This window comes from Dermacentor albipictus, chromosome 2 (genome assembly GCF_038994185.2).
Source record: "Dermacentor albipictus isolate Rhodes 1998 colony chromosome 2, USDA_Dalb.pri_finalv2, whole genome shotgun sequence".
Taxonomy (NCBI): domain Eukaryota; kingdom Metazoa; phylum Arthropoda; class Arachnida; order Ixodida; family Ixodidae; genus Dermacentor; species Dermacentor albipictus.
This window is the reverse complement of record NC_091822.1, coordinates 211,001,621-211,023,635: the sequence shown is the minus strand read 5'-3', so window position 1 is coordinate 211,023,635 and position 22,015 is coordinate 211,001,621. Positions and strand designations below refer to the sequence as shown.

Sequence of the window (22,015 nt, the reverse complement as noted above, 5' to 3'; positions counted from 1 at the left end):
GGTGTACTGACGACCATGATGTTCTGTGGCGTGTTGGGGCAGATGGTGTGCGCGGCGCTTTCCTCGCTCGTGATCTTGGCCGCAGCGAGTATGGCCGCAGCGACGGTGGTGGTGCCGGTCTTGACGACGTCCAGTCCCCCTCTGGGTCTGACAACTATCTTGCTTTCTTCCAGTGGCAGGGCTGGCATGCGTGCTGCCTTGATGGCCGAGGCGCGGAACGCATGTCGAGGATGCGCCTCGACATGCGCTCCCCCGCGAGCGTCATTCCGGCGTCGCTGTGGTATTCCTCGGGTGATCTCTTTTCCTTGAACTTGAACGCACATGTGATTGTCCACGATCATTGTTGTTTGAGCGAGCGCCTCCATCTCGGAGTTGACGAGCGGCAGCCGCCGAGATGTACGGCAGGCCGCTGTCGGTGCGACGGTGTTGGGCCTAGCGTCCGCGGAACAAGCCTAAGCCAAGCACTCCTTCGCACGGCGGCAGTAGTAGTAGCCACGAAATGTGGCAACGAAAAACGCACCTCTGGGGTCAGCTGGTATCAGTCGATGCCGCTCGCCTTCATGGACACATTGCTGCAAGCAAAACATTGGTTCGAAGTAACACTGCGTAATTGGCTAGCAATCACGGAATCGATCTATGACTAGGGACGAGCGCTTCTTCTCCGTCGTCTCATTACAGGTAAGTAAATTTTAATTACGTGCCAACATCATGGTAAAAACTGCAGTCAAATAACCTCTATATGATGACACAGCTGTGCAGGGCGTTTCATGTTAGGTGCCGCCATGTTCTCGCCATAAGGGTGTTGCATACAATTCAGACGGCAAACTCAAGTTTGCTGCAAGACATGCTATGAGAAATACAGCCTCAGCAACAAACACACTGTTGCACGTATTTCAGTAGTTTCAAACTTGCAATGCGAATAGGCCGTTTTGTCATGTTTGAAATCACTGTTACGAGAGAGAGAGAATGGGATGAGAATGACAGGGAGGTTAAAGGGAAGAGCTTCTGGTTTGCTGTAACAAGTGCTGTCATGAAAAAAAGCTTGATGCACTGACACAACATATTTTTTTTTAAGGTGTGACACTTCACTTTGCCCCTGGGTATAAAGGGTATGTTGCTCCAGCAATCAGTAAATCTATTTTGTGGTATACTCCAATACATACCAAAGCCGTCCTTCCGCGGAGGATTAAATTAAAAAAATTAAATTATGGGGTTTTACGTGCCAAAACCACTTTCTGATTATGAGGCACACCGTAGTGGAGGACTCCGGAAATTTTGACCACCTGGGGTTCTTTAACGTGCGCCTAAATCTAAGTACACGGGTGTTTTCGCATTTCGCCCCCATCGAAATGCGGCTGCCGGGGCCGGGATTCGATCCCGCGACCTCGTGCTCAGCAGCCCAACACCATAGCCACTGAGCAACCATGGCGGGTATCCGCGGAGGATTAAGAAAGACTAGGCAGAGAAAGGCGACAATTTGAAGCACACTTGCAACTAATATAAAGGAAAGGCTTAAGGGAAATAGGCCCTTACCACGTCTTAGGCTAGCGATGATTTCAACACGTCGAGGCTGTGGAGAGTATATAATTCGACCGAGGTTCGACTGTGGCCAGGGCTTTCGGTTCTACAAAGAGAACAATGCATCTAAAGATCTGGTAACAACATCGGATTTATTTCCAAATAGTTTATGCGCAGATGGACCCCGAAGTTAAACAGGGTGACTTTAAGAGGATGACGACTGCTGATGTCTGATGTCATGCTCTTCGCTAGCCATTCTCCTTTCTCCACGTGTTCACCATTACAGTGGGGCTGCTGGGGGGAAAATAAAGGTACTTCCATGTCATTTGGTTAATCAGGGATGTTCTGTGCTCCATGCTGAGATTAAAAGATGAATATTGCTTGTGTGCGTCATGATGCTTCTTCTTATCACCTTAGTTCATTCCGGTTTGTGATGCACTGCTCCTCTTCGTGTCTGAAAGCACACAAAAAAAAAAATTACTGCAGAAACTGCCTAGTGGTACTTTCCAGATAGTGTATAACCATTCTTTCCAGTCAAGCGCTCATCTTGCGCCCATACGTCCTTGACGTGTCCGAACGCGTGTGGTCGTACGATGGCGACGATTGCTCGTTTTCGTTTTTTGATTGTTAGTCTTTATTAATGAATATAATGAACCCGAATCATGGAGGGACAATCAAATTAATATACTCAAGTTAGGCTAAAGTCGTATTAATTACTCTTAACTGATACTAATTGGCCTTGATAAATTCAATGTCATTTAATGGAAATTAGGCTTAGCATCATCATCATCATCATTATCCTGGTTATGCCCTCTGCAGGGCAAGGCCTCTCCCGTACTTCTCCAAGAACCCCGGTAATGTACTAATTGTGGCCATGTCGCCCCTGCAAAGTTAATCTCATCCGCCCACCTAACTTTCTGCCGCCCCCTGCTACGCTTCCCTTCCCTTGGAATCCAGTCCGTAACCCTTCATGACCATCGGTTATCTTCTCTCCTAATTACATGTCCTGCCCATGCCCATTCATTTTTCTTCATTTCAACTAAGATGTCATTACCTCACGTTTGTTCCATCACCCAATCTGCTCTTTTCTTATCCCTTAACGTTACACCCATCATTCTTCTTTCCATAGCTCGTTGCGTCGTCCTCAATTTAAGTAGAACCCTTTTCGTAAGCCTCCAGGTTTCTGCCCCGTAGGTGAGTGCTGGTAAGACACAGCTATTATACACTTTTCCCTTGAGGGATAATGGCAACCTGCTGTTCATGATCTGAGAATGCCTGCCAAACGCACCCCAGCCCATTCTTCTGATTATTTCCGTCTCACGATCCGGATCCGCCGTCACTATCTGCCCTAAGTAGGTGTATTCCCTTACCACTTCCAGTGCCTCGCTACCTATTGTAAATTGCTGTTCTCTTCCGAGACTGTTAAACATTACTTTAGTTTTCTGCAGATTAATTTTTAGACCCACTCTTCTGCTTTGCCTCTCCAGGTCATTGAGCATGCATTGCAATTGGTCCCCTGAGTTACTAAGCAAGGCAATATCATCAGCGAATAGCAAGTTACTAAGGTATTCTATTAACTTTTATCCCCAATTCTTCCCAATCCAGGTCTCTGAATACCTCCTATAAACACGCTGTGAATAGCATTGGAGAGATCGTATCTCCCTGCCAGACGCCTTTTTTATTGGGATTTTATTGCTTTCTTTATAGAGGACTACGGTGGCTGTGGAGCCGCTATATATATCTTTCAGTATTTTTACATACGGCTCGTCTACACCCTGATTCCGTAATGCCTCGGTGACTGCTGAGGTTTCGACAGAATCAAATGCTTTCTCGTAATCAATGAAAGCTATATATAAGGGTTGGTTATATTCCGCACATTTCTCTATAAGCTGATTGATAGCGTGAATATGGTCTATTGTTGAGTAGCCTTTACGAAATCCTGCCTGGTCCTTTGCTTGACAGAAGTCTGAGGTGTACCTGATTCTTTTTGCGATTACCTTAGTAAATAGTTTGTAGGCAACTGACAGTAAGCTGATCGGTCTATAATTTTTCAAGTCTTTGGCATCCCCTTTCTTATGGATTAGGATTATGTTAGCGTTCTTCCAAGATTCCGGTGCGCTCGAGGTCATGAGGCATTGCGTATACAGGGTGGCCAGTTTCTCTAGAACGACCGGCCCACCATCCTTCAACAAATCTGCTGTTACCTTATCTTCTCGAGCTGCCTTCCCCGTTTGCATAGCTCCCAAGGCTTTCTTTACTTCTTCCGGCGTTACCTGTGGCATTTCGAATTCTTCTAGACTATTCTCTCTTCCATTATCGTCGTGGGTGCCACTGGTACTGTATAAATCTCTATAGAACTCCTCAGCCACTTGAACTATCTCATCCATATTAGTAATGATATTGCCGGCTTTGTCTCTTAACGCATACATCTGATCCTTGCCACTTCCTAGTTTCTTCTTCACTGCTTTTAGGCTTCCTCCGTTCCTGAGAGCATGTTCAATTCTATCCATATTGTACTTCCTTATGTCAGCTGTCTTACGCTTGTTGATTAGTAGAACTCGCGCACGCCTTTTCTGTAGACGTGGCTGATTTATTTTACTCAGTGCCTTAACAGGAAATGTGTGCCTCCGTTAGGGATCGCATTGATCGCAACGGCCCAGTAGATTTTCAGAATCTAGTAGGCATACCCATTGACAATTTTATGGTTTTATTAGAATTTTACTTAAAGTCTACTTTTATTTCTCTTAACGATGAATTGTATGTTCAACGGCAAGGGATATGCATCGGGTCCTGCGTCGCTCCTGTGCTGTGTGACATTTTCTTGGCTTTGATTGACCGCGACCTGCACAGTTCCTTTGACGATAGGTTCCACCTTAAGGCTTTTAGAAATGTCGATTACTTTTTATTTCTTTTGAAAAGTAACCATGATTTTACCGTTGACCAGTGCATTAGCCAGGTCTTAGGTGTTTTTAGACTCCATGGGAAGGGCATACTATTTACACATGAAATCCCTTCCCATGGCACTCTTCAGTTTGTAGATCTGTCTTTATTTTTTGACAAAGACCACGTATGTTGGCAGTATAGCCCACGTGCCCAGAAGGAATTGCTACCGCATGATTCGGCACACTCAAAGTTAGTTCAAAGAGGAATAGCCACTCTTTGCCTTGACTGAAGTACTATAGCGCCAAACAGACGACACGGGAAGAAGAGACACAGACGAGCGCTTACTAACGACTGATGCTTTAATGACGGAAGCACACAATATATATACACAAATCTGGTGGCGCAACTCGCGCATTGTCAAAACATCACATGGTAAAAGGGCAAAAGGCGATAGAACGATTGTGAATGTGACGTTCGTGAAGATGACACGTGGTGTACAGGGCCAAATGACTATAAGTGATAATGGTTACATGATACACAAACACTGGCGTAAGGGAGTACCCCCTAAAAAACTAAACGATTAGGAATGTTCACCAGGCGCGGGCGGCGCAGCAACATGCTCAGATTTAACTATGGGCTTCTAAAAATGACATCTCACTTTTATAGAGAATTTTAGATGGTTCGCTTACGCATTCAGTGCCCTTCCTTTTAATGTAGAAGGCTTCCTTTAGCTCGCGGGCCACGCTGTCTCGACTTCTGTCCAGAATGATCGTCTCTCTTAGGCGAGGCTTGCACCCGCACTCTTTGCAGTGGATGGCCATATTGGAACCTGTTCCTTTCTCGTGTAACCTTTCGTGTTCTTTCAGCCTTTCATTTAGACACCGCCCCGTTTGTCCTATGTAAACGTTTTTGCATGAGAGCGGAATTTGATATACTACCCCTTCCTTGCAGCTGACAAGTGGATTGGTATGCTGGGTTCCGCAGGTCACGCGTTCTGTTTTCTGGTTGCTCACGCGGGCGCACAATGTTGCAAGTTTTGAAGGGGCTGAGAAAACAACGGGGACTTCGAATTTACTCGCGACCTTTTTCAGGTTGTGGGCTACGCGGTGGGAGTACGGTACAACTACAGGTCTTAATCTCCTGGTTTGTTCTTGCGTGTTTTTTCTTGCTTTCCCTTTTATCTTCTGGAGCAGGCTCTCTACTACAGAAGTTATAACTGACTGTGGGAACCCCGCCTCCTTTAGCCTTTCAATCTGCTGATGGAAGCTGCTCCGTATGGCATGCTTACATGACTTCCTGGTAGTCGATTCCAATGCCCCTTTTGCTATCGCTCTTTTTACGGTCTTAGAGTGGGCTGACTCATAAGACAAGAGCTCTTTCTGCGCTCGGGGTTGGTACTTTCAGTGCACTTCAGATCCCAGGCTGAGCTCGAGGTCTAAAAACTGTAACTTATTATTCTTTGGTAGTTCAAAGGTGTATTCTAATCCATGGATATATTTCATAAAGACATCTAGCGTCTCTGATAGTTTCTTGGTGGCCTGGTGGATCCTGTCTGTTTAACACAATTAAGAAATCATCTACATATCTAAATACTTTCAAAACCTTCTGTTTGTCAAGCATGCTGTCCAAAACGCTATCAACGGCCGAAAAAAAAATGTTGCTTAAGATAGGGGCTACGCAGGACCCTATACAGATGCCCTTCTTTTGAACATAAACCCTATCATCAAACTGAACAAGCGTGGAACTGAGATAAAACTTCAGAAGCCTAATGAAATTTTCAACTGACATGGCCACAGAATTCTGAAACGAAATGGTGCCTTTCTTTTCAATACATGCCTGGACAGCTGAAAACAGTTCCTTGTGTGGGATAGAATAGAAAAGATCTTTGACATCGACCGAGAAAAAACCACTTACGGTACCGCAAGCCTGTAAAAATCCTACCACATCATAGGAGTTTCTTGTTTCGAAAGGATCTTCCATGTTAAGTGAACTCAAATGCTTTAACAGAAACTGGCTAACATGACGTTGCGAAGATTCCCTTTCGCTCACGATACACCGGAACGGAACTTCTTCTTTGTGGGTCTTAGCGGTAAAAAACATGCCCAAAGTCTTACTTTTGCACTTACTTATGGCATTTGCTATTTTTCCTAGTTCCAGTTCCTTGCAGAGGGACACAGCTTGAGATTTCACCCTAGCCGGCTAGCAGAGGGACACAGCCTGAGATTTCACCCTAGCCGGCTAGGGTGAAATCTCAAGCTGTGTCCCTCTGCAAGGAACTGGAACTAGGAAAAATAGCAAATGCCATAAGTAAGTGCAAAAATAAGACTTTGGGCATGTTTTTTACCGCTAAGACCCACAAAGAAGAAGTTCCGTTCCGGTGTATCGTGAGCGAAAGGGAATCTTGGCAACGTCATGCTAGCCAGTTTCTGTTAAAGCATTTGAGTTCACTTAACATGGAAGATCCTTTCGAAACAAGAAACTCCTATGATGTGGTAGGATTTTTACAGGCTTGCGGTACCGTAGGTGGTTTTTTCTCGGTCGATGTCAAAGATCTTTTCTATTCTATCCCACACAAGGAACTGTTTTCAGCTGTCCAGGCATGTATTGAAAAGAAAGGCACCATTTCGTTTCAGAATTCTGTGGCCATGTCAGTTGAAAATTTCATTAGGCTTCTGAAGTTTTATCTCAGTTCCACGCTTGTTCAGTTTGATGATAGGGTTTATGTTCAAAAGAAGGGCATCTGTATAGGGTCCTGCGTAGCCCCTATCTTAAGCAACATTTTTCTTTCGGCCGTTGATAGCGTTTTGGACAGCATGCTTGACAAACAGAAGGTTTTGAAAGTATTTAGATATGTAGATGATTTCTTAATTGTGTTAAACAGACAGGATCCACCAGGCCACCAAGAAACTATCAAAGAGACGCTAGATGTCTTTATGAAATATAGCCATGGATTATAATACACCTTTGAACTACCAAAGAATAATAAGTTACAGTTTTTAGACCTCGAGCTCAGCCTGGGAGCTGAAGTGCACTGGAAGTACCAACCCCGAGCGCAGAAAGAGCTCTTGTCTTATGAGTCAGCCCACTCTAAGACCGTAAAAAGAGCGATAGCAAAAGAGGCATTGGAATCGGCTACCAGGAAGTCATGTAAGCATGCCATACGGAGCAGCTTCCATCAGCAGATTGAAAGGCTAAAGGAGGCGGGGTTCCGACAGTCAGTTATAACTTCTGTAGTAGAGAGCCTGCTCCAGAAGATAAAAGGGAAAGCAAGAAAAAACACGCAAGAACAAACCAGGAGATTAAGACCTGTAGTTGTACCGTACTCCCACCGCGTAGCCCACAACCTGAAAAAGGTCGCGAGTAAATTCGAAGTCCCCGTTGTTTTCTCAGCCCCTTCAAAACATGCAACATTGTGCGCCCGCGTTAACAACCAGAAAACAGAACGCGTGACCTGCGGAACCCAGCATACCAATCCACTTGTCAGTTGCAAGGAAGGGGTAGTATATCAAATTCCGCTCTCATGCAAAAAAGTTTACATAGGACAAACGGGGCGGTGTCTAAATGAAAGGCTGAAAGAACACGAAAGGTTACACGAGAAAGGAACAGGTTCCAATATGGCCATCCACTGCAAAGAGTGCGGGTGCAAGCCTCGCCTAAGAGAGACGATCATTCTGGACAGAAGTCGAGACAGCGTGGCCCGCGAGCTGAAGGAAGCCTTCTACATTAAAAGGAAGGGCACTGAATGCGTAAGCGAACCATCTAAAATTCTCTATAAAAGTGAGATGTCATTTTTAGAAGCCCATAGTTAAATCTGAGCATGTTGCTGCGCCGCCCGCGCCTGGTGAACATTCCTAATCTTTTAGTTTTTTAGGGGGTACTCCCTTACGCCAGTGTTTGTGTATCATGTAACCATTATCACTTATAGTCATTTGGCCCTGTACACCACGTGTCATCTTCACGAACGTCACATTCACAATCGTTCTATCGCCTTTTGCCCTTTTACCATGTGATGTTTTGACAATGCGCGAGTTGCGCCGCCAGATTTGTGTATATATATTGTGTGCTTCCGTCATTAAAGCATCAGTTGTTAGTAAGCGCTCGTCTGTGTCTCTTCTTCCCGTGTCGTCTGTTTGGCGCTGTAGTACTTCAGTGATGCACCAACTAGCCCAACAAAAAGTTTTTCTTTGCCTTGAATCTGCTCTCATGAAGTCGTACCCCCACAGGATGCAGACTAGCTTTGATAAGCAACTGGCGAGGCTACACACAGCCGGCTACCCGAGCTCGGTCATTGGGGCGGTGTCTAAAACATTGCTCCAGAAGGTGAAGGGGAAAAGGCATGCGCCTAGGCCCGGCCAACAACGAGGCAAACCCGCAGTGGTGCCATACGTCCACAAGCTTTCCCACAACTTGAAGAAAGTCGCTGCTAGGTTTGATGTGCCAGTTGTTTTCTCGGCACCACGCAAGTTGGCTGGACTGTGTCCGCGCATAAGCCGCGTTGACAAGAAGTCAGGATGCCAGAAAAAGCACACTAGACAGTACGTCAAATGTCTGACGGGCGTTATATACGAAATACCGCTAAAATGTGGGAAATCCTACGTTGGACAAACGGGGAGATGTGTTAATGACCGAGCCCGGGAGCATGAATTGTCTGTAATCAATAAAGGTAATGCGCATTTACCTGCGCATTGCACAGTTTGCCTGGAAGGCAGATGCCAGCCACTGCTGCGTGAGATAAAGATACTGGGCAGGAGTGGCAATACGTTAGCAAGAGAACTTTTGGAGGCACGAGTTGTATTAGTGATACGTCTGTTTTTCTGTTTGAAAACGAGTTGCAACTGTTAAAAACGTCACTGGAATAGCTTTAGGCAACACTGATGTGCACATGCGCATTTGTTCATTCTCCCTGTCCTGCTGTAAGAATAAAATCAGTTGAAGTTCAGCGCTCATAAGTCTTTATTTTACTTTTTTGGCGCAACAATGTATTCTTTAGCTTGTTGATTAAATTTGAAAGTTCTGCTAGTTATATTCTAGCTGTAGGCTTAGAGGCTTTCATACAATGGCGTTTCTTGATCAGATCTTTCGTCTCCTGCGATAGCTTACTGGTATCCTGTCTAACGGAGTTACCACCGACTTCTATTGCACACTCCTTAATGATGGCCACAAGATTGTCGTTCATTGCTTTAACACTAAGGTCCTCTTCCTGAGTTAAAGCCGAATGCCTGTTCTGTAGCTTGATCTGGAATTCCTCTATGTTTTCTCTTACCGCTAACTCATTGATCGGCTTCTTATCTACCAGTTTCTTCCGTTCCCTCCTCAGGTCTAGGCTAATTCGAGTTCTTACCATCCTATGGTCACTGCAGCGCACCTTGCTGAGCACGTCCACATCTTGTATGATGCCAGGGTTAGCGCAGAGTATGCACTCTAAGAAAAATCCCGGGGAAAAGGGAGTAACTGCGCCGTTAGTCCTAAAAAGGGCGCTTTCGTCCCTCAAAGGACTAACTGCATGAATGTGCGTGCCGTGTGCAAATTTCGGAGAGTAAGCGTTTAGTCCCTGGTCGGAAAGAGAGCAATGGGAGGACGAACGGCAACAGTTACTCCCCGGGCACTTCGCTGTTTTCGTCCGTGTCATGGAGCGATGTGGCGAAAACCGTATTGTCTATAAATCGTGAATGGTTCGAAGTTCGTGCATTGTCTATTGAACTACATGCAAAGCAGCGCCTTGTCTCTTCGTGAGAAAATTACTTGTAACTTAAAACTGGAATGTGAAGAGGCATGTCCTTCGTGCGCACCACATAAGTGAGCGATACACATTAAACGCGTGCAAGTCATTGATAGACGGCTAGATTTTCTTGGTCAATAGTACTTAAGTTCCTTCCGTTCGAAGGGAATTGGGAACTGAAGCGATGTGTACCTCTAACCGCACACGCTAAGCGACAGAGAAATTGGCCTTCTCTGTTGTCTTCGGTGCCCCGTCTGAGCTCGCTACACGTATACATGGCGTAGTGCCTCAGTTTAAATCACCCTAAGAATACTCGGGCTGATTTCTTTTCGCAGTCGCTTATGGTTGCAAATACACTCAACGTTAGACTCTCACTGCATAGCTTGTACAAAATACGAAGTCGCTTTTATATTGCCGCACTTGCGTTCCCATGCTTAACCTTCCCTAAATATCCAGCTTCGTCAACCAGCTTCGTCAACCAAGTGGCGTGGTGGAGTTCCATGTAATAAAGGAAAAAAAACCAAGTGGCGTGGTGGAGTGGTTAGAGTGCCTGACTTGTGAGCGAGAGGGCGCGAGTTCGAATCCTACTTTCGGTCGTGTTTTTTTTTAGCTCATTAATTTTTTATTAGGGTATAATTGCCTAATTTAATTAATTCCACCTTTGCGGAGCATCGGAACGAATTACCGTTACTCCCTTGAGGAGCATCGGGCAAGGGCAACTGTTAGTCCCCGAAGGAGTAAGTGCATGGCGAGTAACAGTTCATCCCATGTCAGTTCGTCCCCAAAAGGACTAATGGTTGTGGCAAATCAGTTAGTCCCCAAAAGGACTAACCTCCCTACCCCTTTTAGTCCTTTTTTTCTTAAAGTGTGAAGTCTATTTCATTTCTAGTCTCGCCGTTATGGCTCCTCCACGTCCACTTTCGGCTATCCCGCTTGCGGAAGAAGACCCGCCGTGGTTGCTCAGTGGCTATGGTGTTGGGCTGCTGAGCACGAGGTCGCGGGATCGAATCCCGGCCACGGCGGCCGCATTTCGATGGGGGCGAAATGCGAAAACACCCGTGTGCTTAGATTTAGGTGCACGTTAAAGAACCCCAGGTGGTCAAAATTTCCGGAGTCCTCCACTACGGCGTGCCTCATAATCAGAAAATGGTTTTGGCACGTAAAACCCCAAATATTATTATTATTATTGCGGAAGAAGGTATTCATTGCCCGCATATTATTCTGTTCCACAAACTCTACTAATAACTCTACCCTGCTATTCCTAGTGCCTGTGCCATATTACCCCACTGCCTTGTCTCCAGCCTGCTTCTTGCCTACCTTGGCATTGAAGTCGCCCATCAGTATAGTGTATTTTGTTTTCACTGTACCCATCACCGATTCCACGTCTTCATAGAAGCTTTCGAGTTCCTGTTCATCATGACTGAATGTAGGGGCGTAGACCTGTACAACCTTCATTTTGTACCTCTTATTAAGTTTCAGAACACGACCTGCCACCCTCTCGTTAATGCTACAGAATTCCTGTATGTTACCAGTTATATTATTAATCAGGAATCCGACTCCTAGTTCTCGTCTCTCCGCTAAGCCCCGGTAGCACAAGACGTACTACCCGCTTTTTAGCACTGTATATGCTTCTTTTGGCCTCCTAACTTCACTGAGCCCTATTATATCCCATTTACTGCCCTCAAAGTCCTCCAATAGCACTGCTGGACTCACCTCACTAGATAACGTTCTAGCGTTAAACGTTGCCAGGTTCATATTCCAATGGCGGCCTGTCCGCTTAGCAATATAACCTTAATTATTCTTGATTAGGATAACTAATCTAACTTAAATCATTCTTGTTTAGGCTCGCTATTCTTAATTACCTTTAAATAATCTGCGTTTAGTTCGCATAATTGTACCTGATTAACCTTAATTTAACGTTAATCAATCGAACATTGGTTCAAATATTTCGTGCCCTTATTATCCTTGATTAGGCTTAATACTTGCTTACTTAGACTTAATTGCTCGTTGAGGCAAATCTAGTGGCCCCCTATTTCTGCACCGACTGTATGCGACTGTATGGCCGACTTCATGGTATGCTTGTTGCGACAACTGCAGTAGTCATAATGCAAAGAAGGATAGCATAATGCAAATGCTAGGATAGCAGAACAAGAATCCAAGCTTGCAGCGCTTATCGCCGAACTTGACGAAGTAATCAAACAAAACACCGCGCCGCCACCCACCACACCCCCACAGCAACACGAAGTAGTGACGCACCAAACGCTACAGCAAACACTACAGGACATGGAGAAGAGAGTGGTCAGCTCCCTCAACGAAAATATCACCCAACTATTCAGCGTGCTTCAATCCAAAATTGAAACCACAGCGGTCAACCTCGAGCAGGTAACTGCTGCGCAAAACTCACACCCTATCTCAATACAGGCGCTCCGGACTCAAAGCAAAAAACGCGCATCGTCACGCGATCAAGGTCCCTCCCGCAATCGCAGCCGCGCCAGTTGCACTGGGAGCGATGAAGGCCCGCCAGCCTACCTAGCACCCCCCCCCCCCCCGATATGGCCCCAAACCATAAGGAAATCAGCAATGAACACCTCGAAATTTGGCAGTGGAACTGCAGAGGTTTCAGACAAAAACAAGGACTTCTTAAGCAATACCTCTGTACCACTCCCATAAGACCTGACGTTATCTACCTGCAATAGGTAGGAGCCGAAAGTACCCCAACGCTAGCCGGCTACTACACAATCCACCAACCCTACATGGCGACGACTGCAATCCTCGTCGCAAAAGACATCACTGTCATCGAGCACTTTTTATCGGAACCGGACGTTGAGCACTTAGCCATAGAGATAGTGCCCAATAAACGGGGCCGGAAGAGCACGTTCGTGGTTAACAGGTACAAGCCACCAAAACCAGCAAAGGCCGAGCAGCTCAGGCCTAGCAAAGGCGCAAGCTAACCAGCTTGTCGTAGTTGGGCATTTCAACTCCTCACACCATGACTGGGGGTATCAGTCAAACTCGCAAGAGGAGTGGCAGTCGCGCGAGTAATAAAAGCTCTCGGACTGGAACTCCTCACCGACCATTTATATCCGACCAGGGAAGGCAACAGTGTCACCCGTGACTCCTGTCCCAACCTCATCCTGAAGAAGAACGTCGCCGACGCCACGTGGACGAGCCTAGGAGAAACCCTGGGCAGCGACCACTGCATATTCGGCACGTCCATATGATGTTCTAAAATTAGAAGGGGTCTGGACACCGCCCGTATCACCAACTGGCCCAAATTCCGCAATGCACCCTTCCCGCCAGGTACCATCCAGTCCATACACGTCTGAAGCGAAGGCATCAGACAAGCATACAGGACAGCAACAGAAACAATACACTGCACACCGGAAGCCCGGGAAGTAGACCGTGTTACGGTTAGCATGTACCACCCCGGGCAAAAAGGATGTTCGAAAGATCCTGCTCAACCGAAACGGAGGATCGATTCCTAATTTGTTATGGTTGTCTCGTGTGGTTGTAGGTCTGGCAGGCGCCCCGCAGTAATGACAGGCCCCTTTGTGTGTGCGACGAAGGGGAGCACCCTTTCCACGAACTGTCCAATTCTACGGGAGAATTGCGTTCCGCGAACCAAGGCCGCCTACGACCCCCGACCCGCGTGTTGCCGCCAGCGGAGGGAAACACGTGCGAACGTCACCTGGGAAAAGGGATAAGGCGCCTATCCTCAACCAGACAAAGTGCATGTCACGTGACGCTGACGTGAGCAAGATCCCGCCTACAATTTTAGTGGGCCTATTTAAGGGGCCTCGCAATGTGCTTTTTATTCTCGTTCATTCTCTTCACATCTTTTGAATAAACAGTGCAAGTTTCGCACTACAAATCGTCTCGTCCTTGCCTGGTCGCCATGGTCTACCGGACGCCTGCAGCCCGCCGACAACGCCACGCTACCCAATAGTAACGCTGGTCAAGGTTGAAGAAACGGGTGTCGCAACAACCACCACCTACTCAAGCTATGGCAGAAGCACCGCCGGCTCGTGGGAAGATGGAAAAGACAACGCCTAAACAGACCCCTCCGCCAGCGTATTGCATAGCACACGGAGGAAGCTCAAACATACGCCACCAACCTAGCACAGCAAAATTGGCAACAGTTCTGTGAGTCGCTGCGGGGAACGCTGGGTACCCCCCGTACCTGGACAATTCTACGGAACCTCATCGACCCCTCTAATCAAAATTACAATCTGCACGCACCCTGAAGCGCATTGCTCCCCTCTTCCCGGGAGACGACGCAGCACTGCTTCAGGCTCTAAGGGACAAACACATCGGAACTAGTACCGCCCCACCGTGCTCTGTGACCTACCAGGGCAAGTAAAATCCTGCACTTGACGCTCCCATCTCTGAGGCCGAGGTGTATGCCGCCGTCCGATCGTGCACCCAAAACACGGCGACGGGAGCAGACGGAATTAACAACGCCATGATCCGCAACCTGAGCGAGGCACAGATCAGGGATCTCACCAAGTGCCCCAATGACTCGCTCTGGGAGAAGAATGAAATCCCCACCGAGTGGAAACACTCCGACATCATAGTAACTCCGAAACCGGGCAAGAAGCCGGCGATCGAAGCACTACGACCTATATCTCTCGCATAGTGCCTGGGCAAGCTCTACGAGCGAGTCGTCCAGACGCGTCTCCAACACTACATGAAGACAACGATCTTTTTCATCCCTCCATGATTGGCTTCCGGTCGCGCTTGTCGACGGAAGACGCCTTCCTTCTTCTGAAGGAGCAGGTTCTCTCCAACATCCCGAGGGGTGGCGAACACCTCAATAAGGCGCTGGATCTCAAAAGCGCTTTTGATAACGTGTCTCACGAGGCCATTCTCTAGGAGCTCAGCAATCTAAACTGCGGCGAGCGCACCTTTCAATATATCAAGACCTTTCTGTCCAGACGAATGGCAACAATAGGAATGGGTGACACGAGATCAGACCCTCAAGACATGCCCAACAAGGGCACGCCACAAGGATCGATCATCTACCAGCTCCTATTCAACATCGCCATGATTGGAGTCGCAAGGGCTCTGCAACAGGTCTCGAACATTGGATACACCCTGTATGCGGACGACATTAGGATCTGGATAAACACCGGCTTCCCAGCCGAGAAGGAAGACATACTCCAAGCGGCAGCAATCTGCGTCGAAACAGAGGCCATTCGATTCGGGCTCCGCTGCTCACCCCACAAATCCGAAGTTATCCACATACAGGGATACCACTACAAATCACCAGGCAACCTGAGCATCCTCCTACACAGGGTCCCAATCCGGGAAGTACCACTCATCCGGATCATGGGTCTATGGCTGTAGAGTGACGGAAAGGACAACCACACATTCCAACTGCTCAAAACTACAACACAGCATATTCCTAAGATAACCCGGCGGGTGGCCAGAAACAGAAATGGCATGCGAAATGAGAAAACGATCCGTCTGGTGCAGGCGCTGGTCATAAGCAGCCTCTCCTACGGGCTCCTCTACCTCACCCTGCGCGGAGCAGACAAATAAAGTCAATGCGATGATACGCGTAGCCTACAAGAATGCCATTGGTCTCCTACCATACACATCCAATGTGAGCTTGGAAGCTTTGGAACTACACAACACGTTCGAGGAAATTCAAGAGGCGATCCTCCTGTCCCAGAGAGAACACCTCCTTTCCACAGCAACAGGCCGACACATCCTCAAGCGCATCGGCTACCCGGCGGACATTGACACCATCCAGTCGACCACGAACATTGCTACACTTTACCGGGCCAGAGTACACGTGGCCCCGCTCCCAAAAAAAACATGTGTCAAACCCACAATGAAGGCAGAAGAAACGCCCGAGTGGACTATCTCAAACGCACAGTGGGACGGAGCCAGAAGACGGGTTACTTTGATGCTGCCCTATATCAGGGTACATCGAATCCAGCAGCAGCCGTGGTGGTGGAACACAGAAGTCTCTAGCATCTCCATTCCGCACTGTACAGTCACAGAAGTGGAGGCTGCGGCAATCGTGCTGGCTGTTGAATAGGGGGACGCGACCAACCTAGAACTACAAGTAGTCACCGACTCCCAAGCGGCGTGTCGGCTCCTTCTAGCAGACAGAATACCTCAAAAATTAGCTAGATTCACGACTAATCCATTGGATACAAAATCATCGCTCAAACGCCAGATTGCGTGGGTCCCGGTGCAGTCGGGGCTGGAGGGCAACCAGGTCGCGGACAGGCTTGCTCGAGGTCACACAAACCGAGCTGCCACAATCCTCGATTCCACAACCACCCTCCCCATCCCCGCGGCTTACGGCGCGAGACTTCAACACCTGCGCAAACAACGACAGCTTTACCCCCACCGCACAAGGGGCTAAACGCACAAAAAGCGCGGGACTGGAGAAAGCTCCAGACCAACACTTTCCCCAACTTACACAAATACAGGATCTTCTCAGAAAACTACGAAGACGCATGCCCCTGGTGTAACAAACAGACCACTGCCTACCACGTCACGTAAGGGTGTACGGGCCCCAAACCGCCAGATATACAAGCACAACAGTCGGAGGAGCAGTGGGAGGCCACCTTGTCCAGCCCAGATCTAGAGACCCAGCGCGGACTGCTAATCCAGGCGAGAGCAACAGCCAAGGCCACTGGGGTTTTGAAATGAAGACTCCACTCGCTGTACATTTTTTTCCGTATTTTGTTTCCTCATTCGTGAATAAACGTTTTCTACTACTACGGATGGGCATTGCTGCGTCCAACGGCATCGACATCAACACCCGCAAATATAAGAAGCCTGCTCGAGCCAAATTTTTTCAGTGGGTAGGTTGGCTGGACGCCTGGCAGTGTGATGCGAAACCCGCTTCTTTTCATGCAGTTGGTTGTGCTCGTCACGACAGCCAAGGCAAGCGCGTCACAAGATTCAACCATTCCGACTACTCGGTTAGGGAAAAGAGTGTATAGAAATCATATGGGCCACAGGAAAGCTTCGCCCTTACCTTTATGGCCGCCCAGTCGACGTGGTTACAGATCATGATCTGTTATTTTGGCTTTTCCTCCTTGAAATATCCATCTGGTCGACTCGCCAGTTGGGCATTACGGCTCCAGGAGTACGCCATTCGCGTCAGTTTAATCAACGCCTCCTTTATTATACTATGCCTGTCAGTTCCGGCGCCACGCAATGGGACCGCCGCGGACGCCTCGGTTCACGCGCCGCTCGCACCGCGGCGCTGCTAGCTGCCACTATGCCGCCGCTCAGAACGCTGCTGAAACATACGCGCCGCGCCCGACTTGCGCAGCTCACGTTGGTCGTCGAGTTACATATTGCACTATAATTTATTCAGTTCGTCCAGTAGGTTAACGAAACACTGCTCAGGTGCTTATAACCTAAATATTTATTGTGATACAAGCGATACGACTGAGTGACATCGCCGCCGGGTTAGTAGCTAGCAGTTTCGTGTGTTCGTTCAGGTATTCCGATGTCGACTAGCTACTAGCCAAACGCATCGATTGTCACTCACTGAGCTCGGCAAAAACGTAAAGCGTAATAGCCAGAAACTGTACTCGTCCTCGATTTTGTGATTTGCCCTGCTTTTTCAAAAGATTTCGTTCCCAAGGCCCGAATTTTCTCACAAGTCAACCACATGGGACATTTAACAATCGAACATTTATTTGCAGTAGTTATCTAAACATGTCAAGAATGCTACAGTTCACATGACATATGCTACAGTTTTAGCAGCTTCCGTGACAATGGCTTCTTTGAATATAATTTGGCAACTGAATTCTTATCTGTAATATTAAAAGCATGGTTAGACAGCAGGGGTTTGATGAACTTGCGGCACAAGAGTTCAAGGAACATCTTCCTGTGGCCAGGCTCTCCGTTCTTGCACATCAAGACGGGGACGTCCACAAGCACATCAACAGCATGTTCTACACTGGTTTCGAGCGGTTTGGAAATGAACTTTCTGTGAAACAACATTATGTCAACAAACCGCTTGAGACCTATCAAGACGGACACCAACTCTTTGGTTGGATACTTCAGTCCACCACTGTCTTGGTACGCAATGAGCCCATCAACAGGGGCATTGGCCTTTGGTTTTTCGACAAGTTGAATACAACTCTCGCAGCTCAGCCTTTCTGACAAGGCTCTGGCTAGATAACCACCAATCAGGGCAATACTAGCCACTTCGGGGTTGGGGAGCCATGGTGTAGTGCACAGGTCCCGCAATCTATTCTTTGCTGCTGATGGGAAAAAACCCTTGCTAGTACAGCTGCGTTTCTGAGTGTCCCCATTGCAAACTGCCGCATCAGTACGGAATGAGGTTGAGCTGTTCACATTGCTTCGAACTGATGCAGATACAATGCCAGTCTTTAACATCTTCTCAAGTCCGCAGAGTACAGTCTTCACATCCATGGCATCATTGCAACCTGCTGTCCTTCGAAGGAAACCGAACAGTGCCTCAATCGGATCACTTGAGAATTTTCGAGTCAAAACAAATATGAATTTCTTTTCCTTCAGAAGAAAACGAATGCATGCTACATTCGATGTTGTCGTCAGGACCAGTGCTCGGTATGTTTCACTGGTAAAGAAATTGTCAGGGTGGCTCTCCTGTCTCAGCCTTTCGATATAGTTAAGGAAATCGGTCTCTAGCCACTGCAGCCTCATGTCGTCAACATCACTGAAATGCCGGCTGTCAGGGTCATTCCTGTGGACGTGCTGCTCTGTGTTGCTGACATCCATCAGCGCAAACCACTTGTGCATCAGCAACAAAAATTCAACAGTTGGGCCCACTGACCTGAACTCCAAGTCACAGGTGTGACCAGCCTGGTCTTTCAAATACTGGAGTGCAGCAGTAACTGGCGGAGAGAAGATTTGCACTGCATGTCTCACACTCATCTTCTCAATATTTGATGGATATAGGTGTTTCCGTGTTAAATATCGTATTGGCTTCACAGTAGAGCCTCGCTGCATTCTGTACAGTTCTTTCAAAGGAGCTGACGAAATTTGTTTCTTACCACCTATGTCCTTTGCAAGAAATTGTGACCTGACATTTTTAATTATGTGGGATTGGTCAAAAGCAAGATAAAGGAGTCTTGAAGGATCCGCTGGATGTGGAGCAGAAATTTGAGCCGTTCCCTTGCTTAATATGTCCATGGCAGCGACGTTTGTCTTGTGGTTATCAGTGACAAGACGAACTATTTCAAAACCGAGCTCCTCTGTCTTCTGGACAACGTGACAAATGGTCTGCGCGAGCTCGGCTCCTGTGCAGGCTTTAGTAAAAAAGTACCCGACAGGTATCTTAAAGCTTGTCGACAGGCCACAAAGCAAGAAACAAAGCAATGAATTTGCTAACTGGTCGCTGTCACTTGGTACCAGATGCTCCAGATCAATGCTCATATTGACGTCACCAACAAAAGCATCTCTTTGTTTATTATATTCAAGCTTTTGCTTGATGTGCATTTCGTCTACTACCAAACTGCACACTTTTGACTGCGATTTTGTAAGACCCTGAAGCTCTGTTTTGAGCCTGCAGCGAACCAGACGGCTGAAGCCAATTTCCCCAGTTGCCGATCCAATATACTTTTGCAAAGTATTTCTACATGGTAAAGGCAGAAGTTGTTCAGTCCGCACATACTCATAGGCCTTGGTCGAGAGATTCCTCAGGATCACGCAGTACCTCACGGTAGTTTCAGACCACGTTGGTCTCTTCCTACCGTAATTGATGACTTGGTCCACAATGAATACAGCCTTTGCCTTGTTTTGGTGCGCATCGGCTACAACGTCCACAAAGGCACGCACATTGCAGTCGTCCTTCAGCTTGCAAAGTTCTTCTTTGTAACTTTCAACTGTCTGTTGCAACCTGGCGATCTGTAACCGAAGGGCTTTCTCTTTGGCTCGCTGTTTTCGGCGATCTACGTAACTGCTTGAACTTGCGGTCCTTTCCGTCTGAGTTGAAAATGTTCGCTTCGCAAACGCCACTGTTCTGCAAGTTAACGCTTCGGTACGCACCGCCGTCGCTACAGCGCATACTGTGCCACTCAAAGGAAGAGATGCGTTCGAGCATGCTGGCCTGTTAGTTGGCGCTAAGGCTGGTCGCGCAACTACTGACGTCGCGACGCCAGGGCAGCCAGATTCTTCATTCTCGTTGAAGGTAGTAGCAGCTACTGCTTTCCGTTTTTTGCTAGCCTTCTCCTGGCCACAGTCGAGCTGCACAGTGCGCTTTCGACTACTTGCATCACTACGTACCTTGGCAGGTGCAGGCTTCATGTACGAGGGGTAGCACGTGAACACGCTGGGCACCGCTCCCTTGTTTAATTGTCGGATTTTAGTATTCTCCCGAAAGTCCGAGGCAACGAAGTGCTTACTGCAAACGACGGAGTAATTAGATGTTGTATTGGGCTCCCAGTTCTTTCGTGAGATCACCTTTAGCCATCGTTGGCGCAACTCGAGGTCGGCAGGAATCTCGTGGAATGATACTCCGTCGTCCTTCTTTCGTGCACTTGATGTGCACATAGGCACACAGCAGTACCTCATGCTGAACACTGTCCGTACACAAAACAGAACCAAATCAAACTTCAGAGCATCTTTCTACGCACGTCGACACCAGCGAACAAAACGTTGCTTTGTTTATCTCGCGCCACGAGCCCCGCAAGCCCATGCACGGCCGAGACGGACGGGAGACTGTAGTGTCAGCCGCCAGCGCCACGAGCGGCAAGCGCCGGCATATGGGAAAGAGCGACAGGAGAGGGTGTGATTGAGCAGGAGGGGCTCTTTTGACAGGCATAGTTAAATAAAGGAGGCGTTGGTTTAATACTGCGCCATGACGATAGACATCCGCACGCCAAGCTTCATCCTAGACGCCAGCGCTTGTTTCTCCCCTGGCGGAACGATTTCACCTCCAACGGGTGTGTTTCCGCCGCTTCCCTTCAAGGTCGTGTCCGCGTTGAGCTCGCGCTGCGCGCGAAACGTCTCTTAATTGTTTGCGATGGCGCCTCTTCGGATGACTGGAAATTATTAGTGTTGTTAACTGTCCTGACAGCAATGTGAACACGAAAGAGTTGATGCCATGAGTGAAATTCTGGCAATTCACAAGACAATGTTAAGAAAAAAGACGACAGACATGGTTTACTGCGTTGCGCCGAAGGAAGTAAACAACTGGAAAACCAAGCAATCTCGTTCATTGATCACTCGTGAGTGTATGACGGATATACATGTAATCCACATGAATCGCATGATTACACGGTATACAATCCTTTTATTCACATAAGAACTTTCAGTTGTTCGACCAGCGCTTGTCCTGTCTGCTTTCTCTTGCTTCGTTTGTGTGTGCGCTGCCGAAAATGGAAACCGCTTCTGTGCATGCGCTAGCAGTGGCCGAAGTTCACGCGTGCCGAGAAATTGAATATGTGCACGATGCATTCAACATGACCGGAGTTCATTCCTGCATCACCACTGCCCCGATCGATCGAGTTACTGGACGACAAACGCCCGCGTCTTGGTAGCGCCGGCATTGCTGAAGCAGAAATGATTACTAATACTTTCAACTTCTCTCTCTTGAGCATTGCTAAAGAATGGTAAAGTTATTTACATTGCTGCCTCTATGCTATATTGTAGGGGACGTATTAGTTAAATTTGTGTACGCATGTCGTACTTTGGCTATGCGGCGATATATTTTGTTTATTTCCGCGCAGTGTCGATGGAAGTCCGTTGTCGCCATCAGAGAGAACATGGATTTGTAGCAAACATATAGTGGGAAACTGCAAAAATCGCTTTAGCTAACACGCATCGTATGTGCCGACGATTTCTCCAGCGGCACATACCTAAATTGTGCCTTGCGCAAACTGCTGAATTTCTCGGTTACCATTCCGTATGCAATTCGAGAAAATGGCATCC

At 47.6% G+C, this 22,015-nt stretch overlaps 1 protein-coding gene across 7 annotated transcripts in view; it reads right to left on the bottom strand.

Moving 5' to 3' along the window:
- Positions 1-1,651: 1,651 nt before the first annotated feature.
- Positions 1,652-22,015, bottom strand: part of LOC135896749 (kinesin-like protein KIF12) — a 535,077-nt gene continuing 514,713 nt past the window's right edge. For all 7 annotated transcript variants that reach the window (XM_065425246.1, XM_065425247.2, XM_065425245.1 and 4 more), the window contains one exon: positions 1,652-1,972. In XM_065425246.1, the coding sequence (XP_065281318.1) occupies positions 1,932-1,972 (41 nt within the window). In that variant the 3' untranslated portion in view covers positions 1,652-1,931. The remainder of the gene's footprint in view (positions 1,973-22,015) is intronic.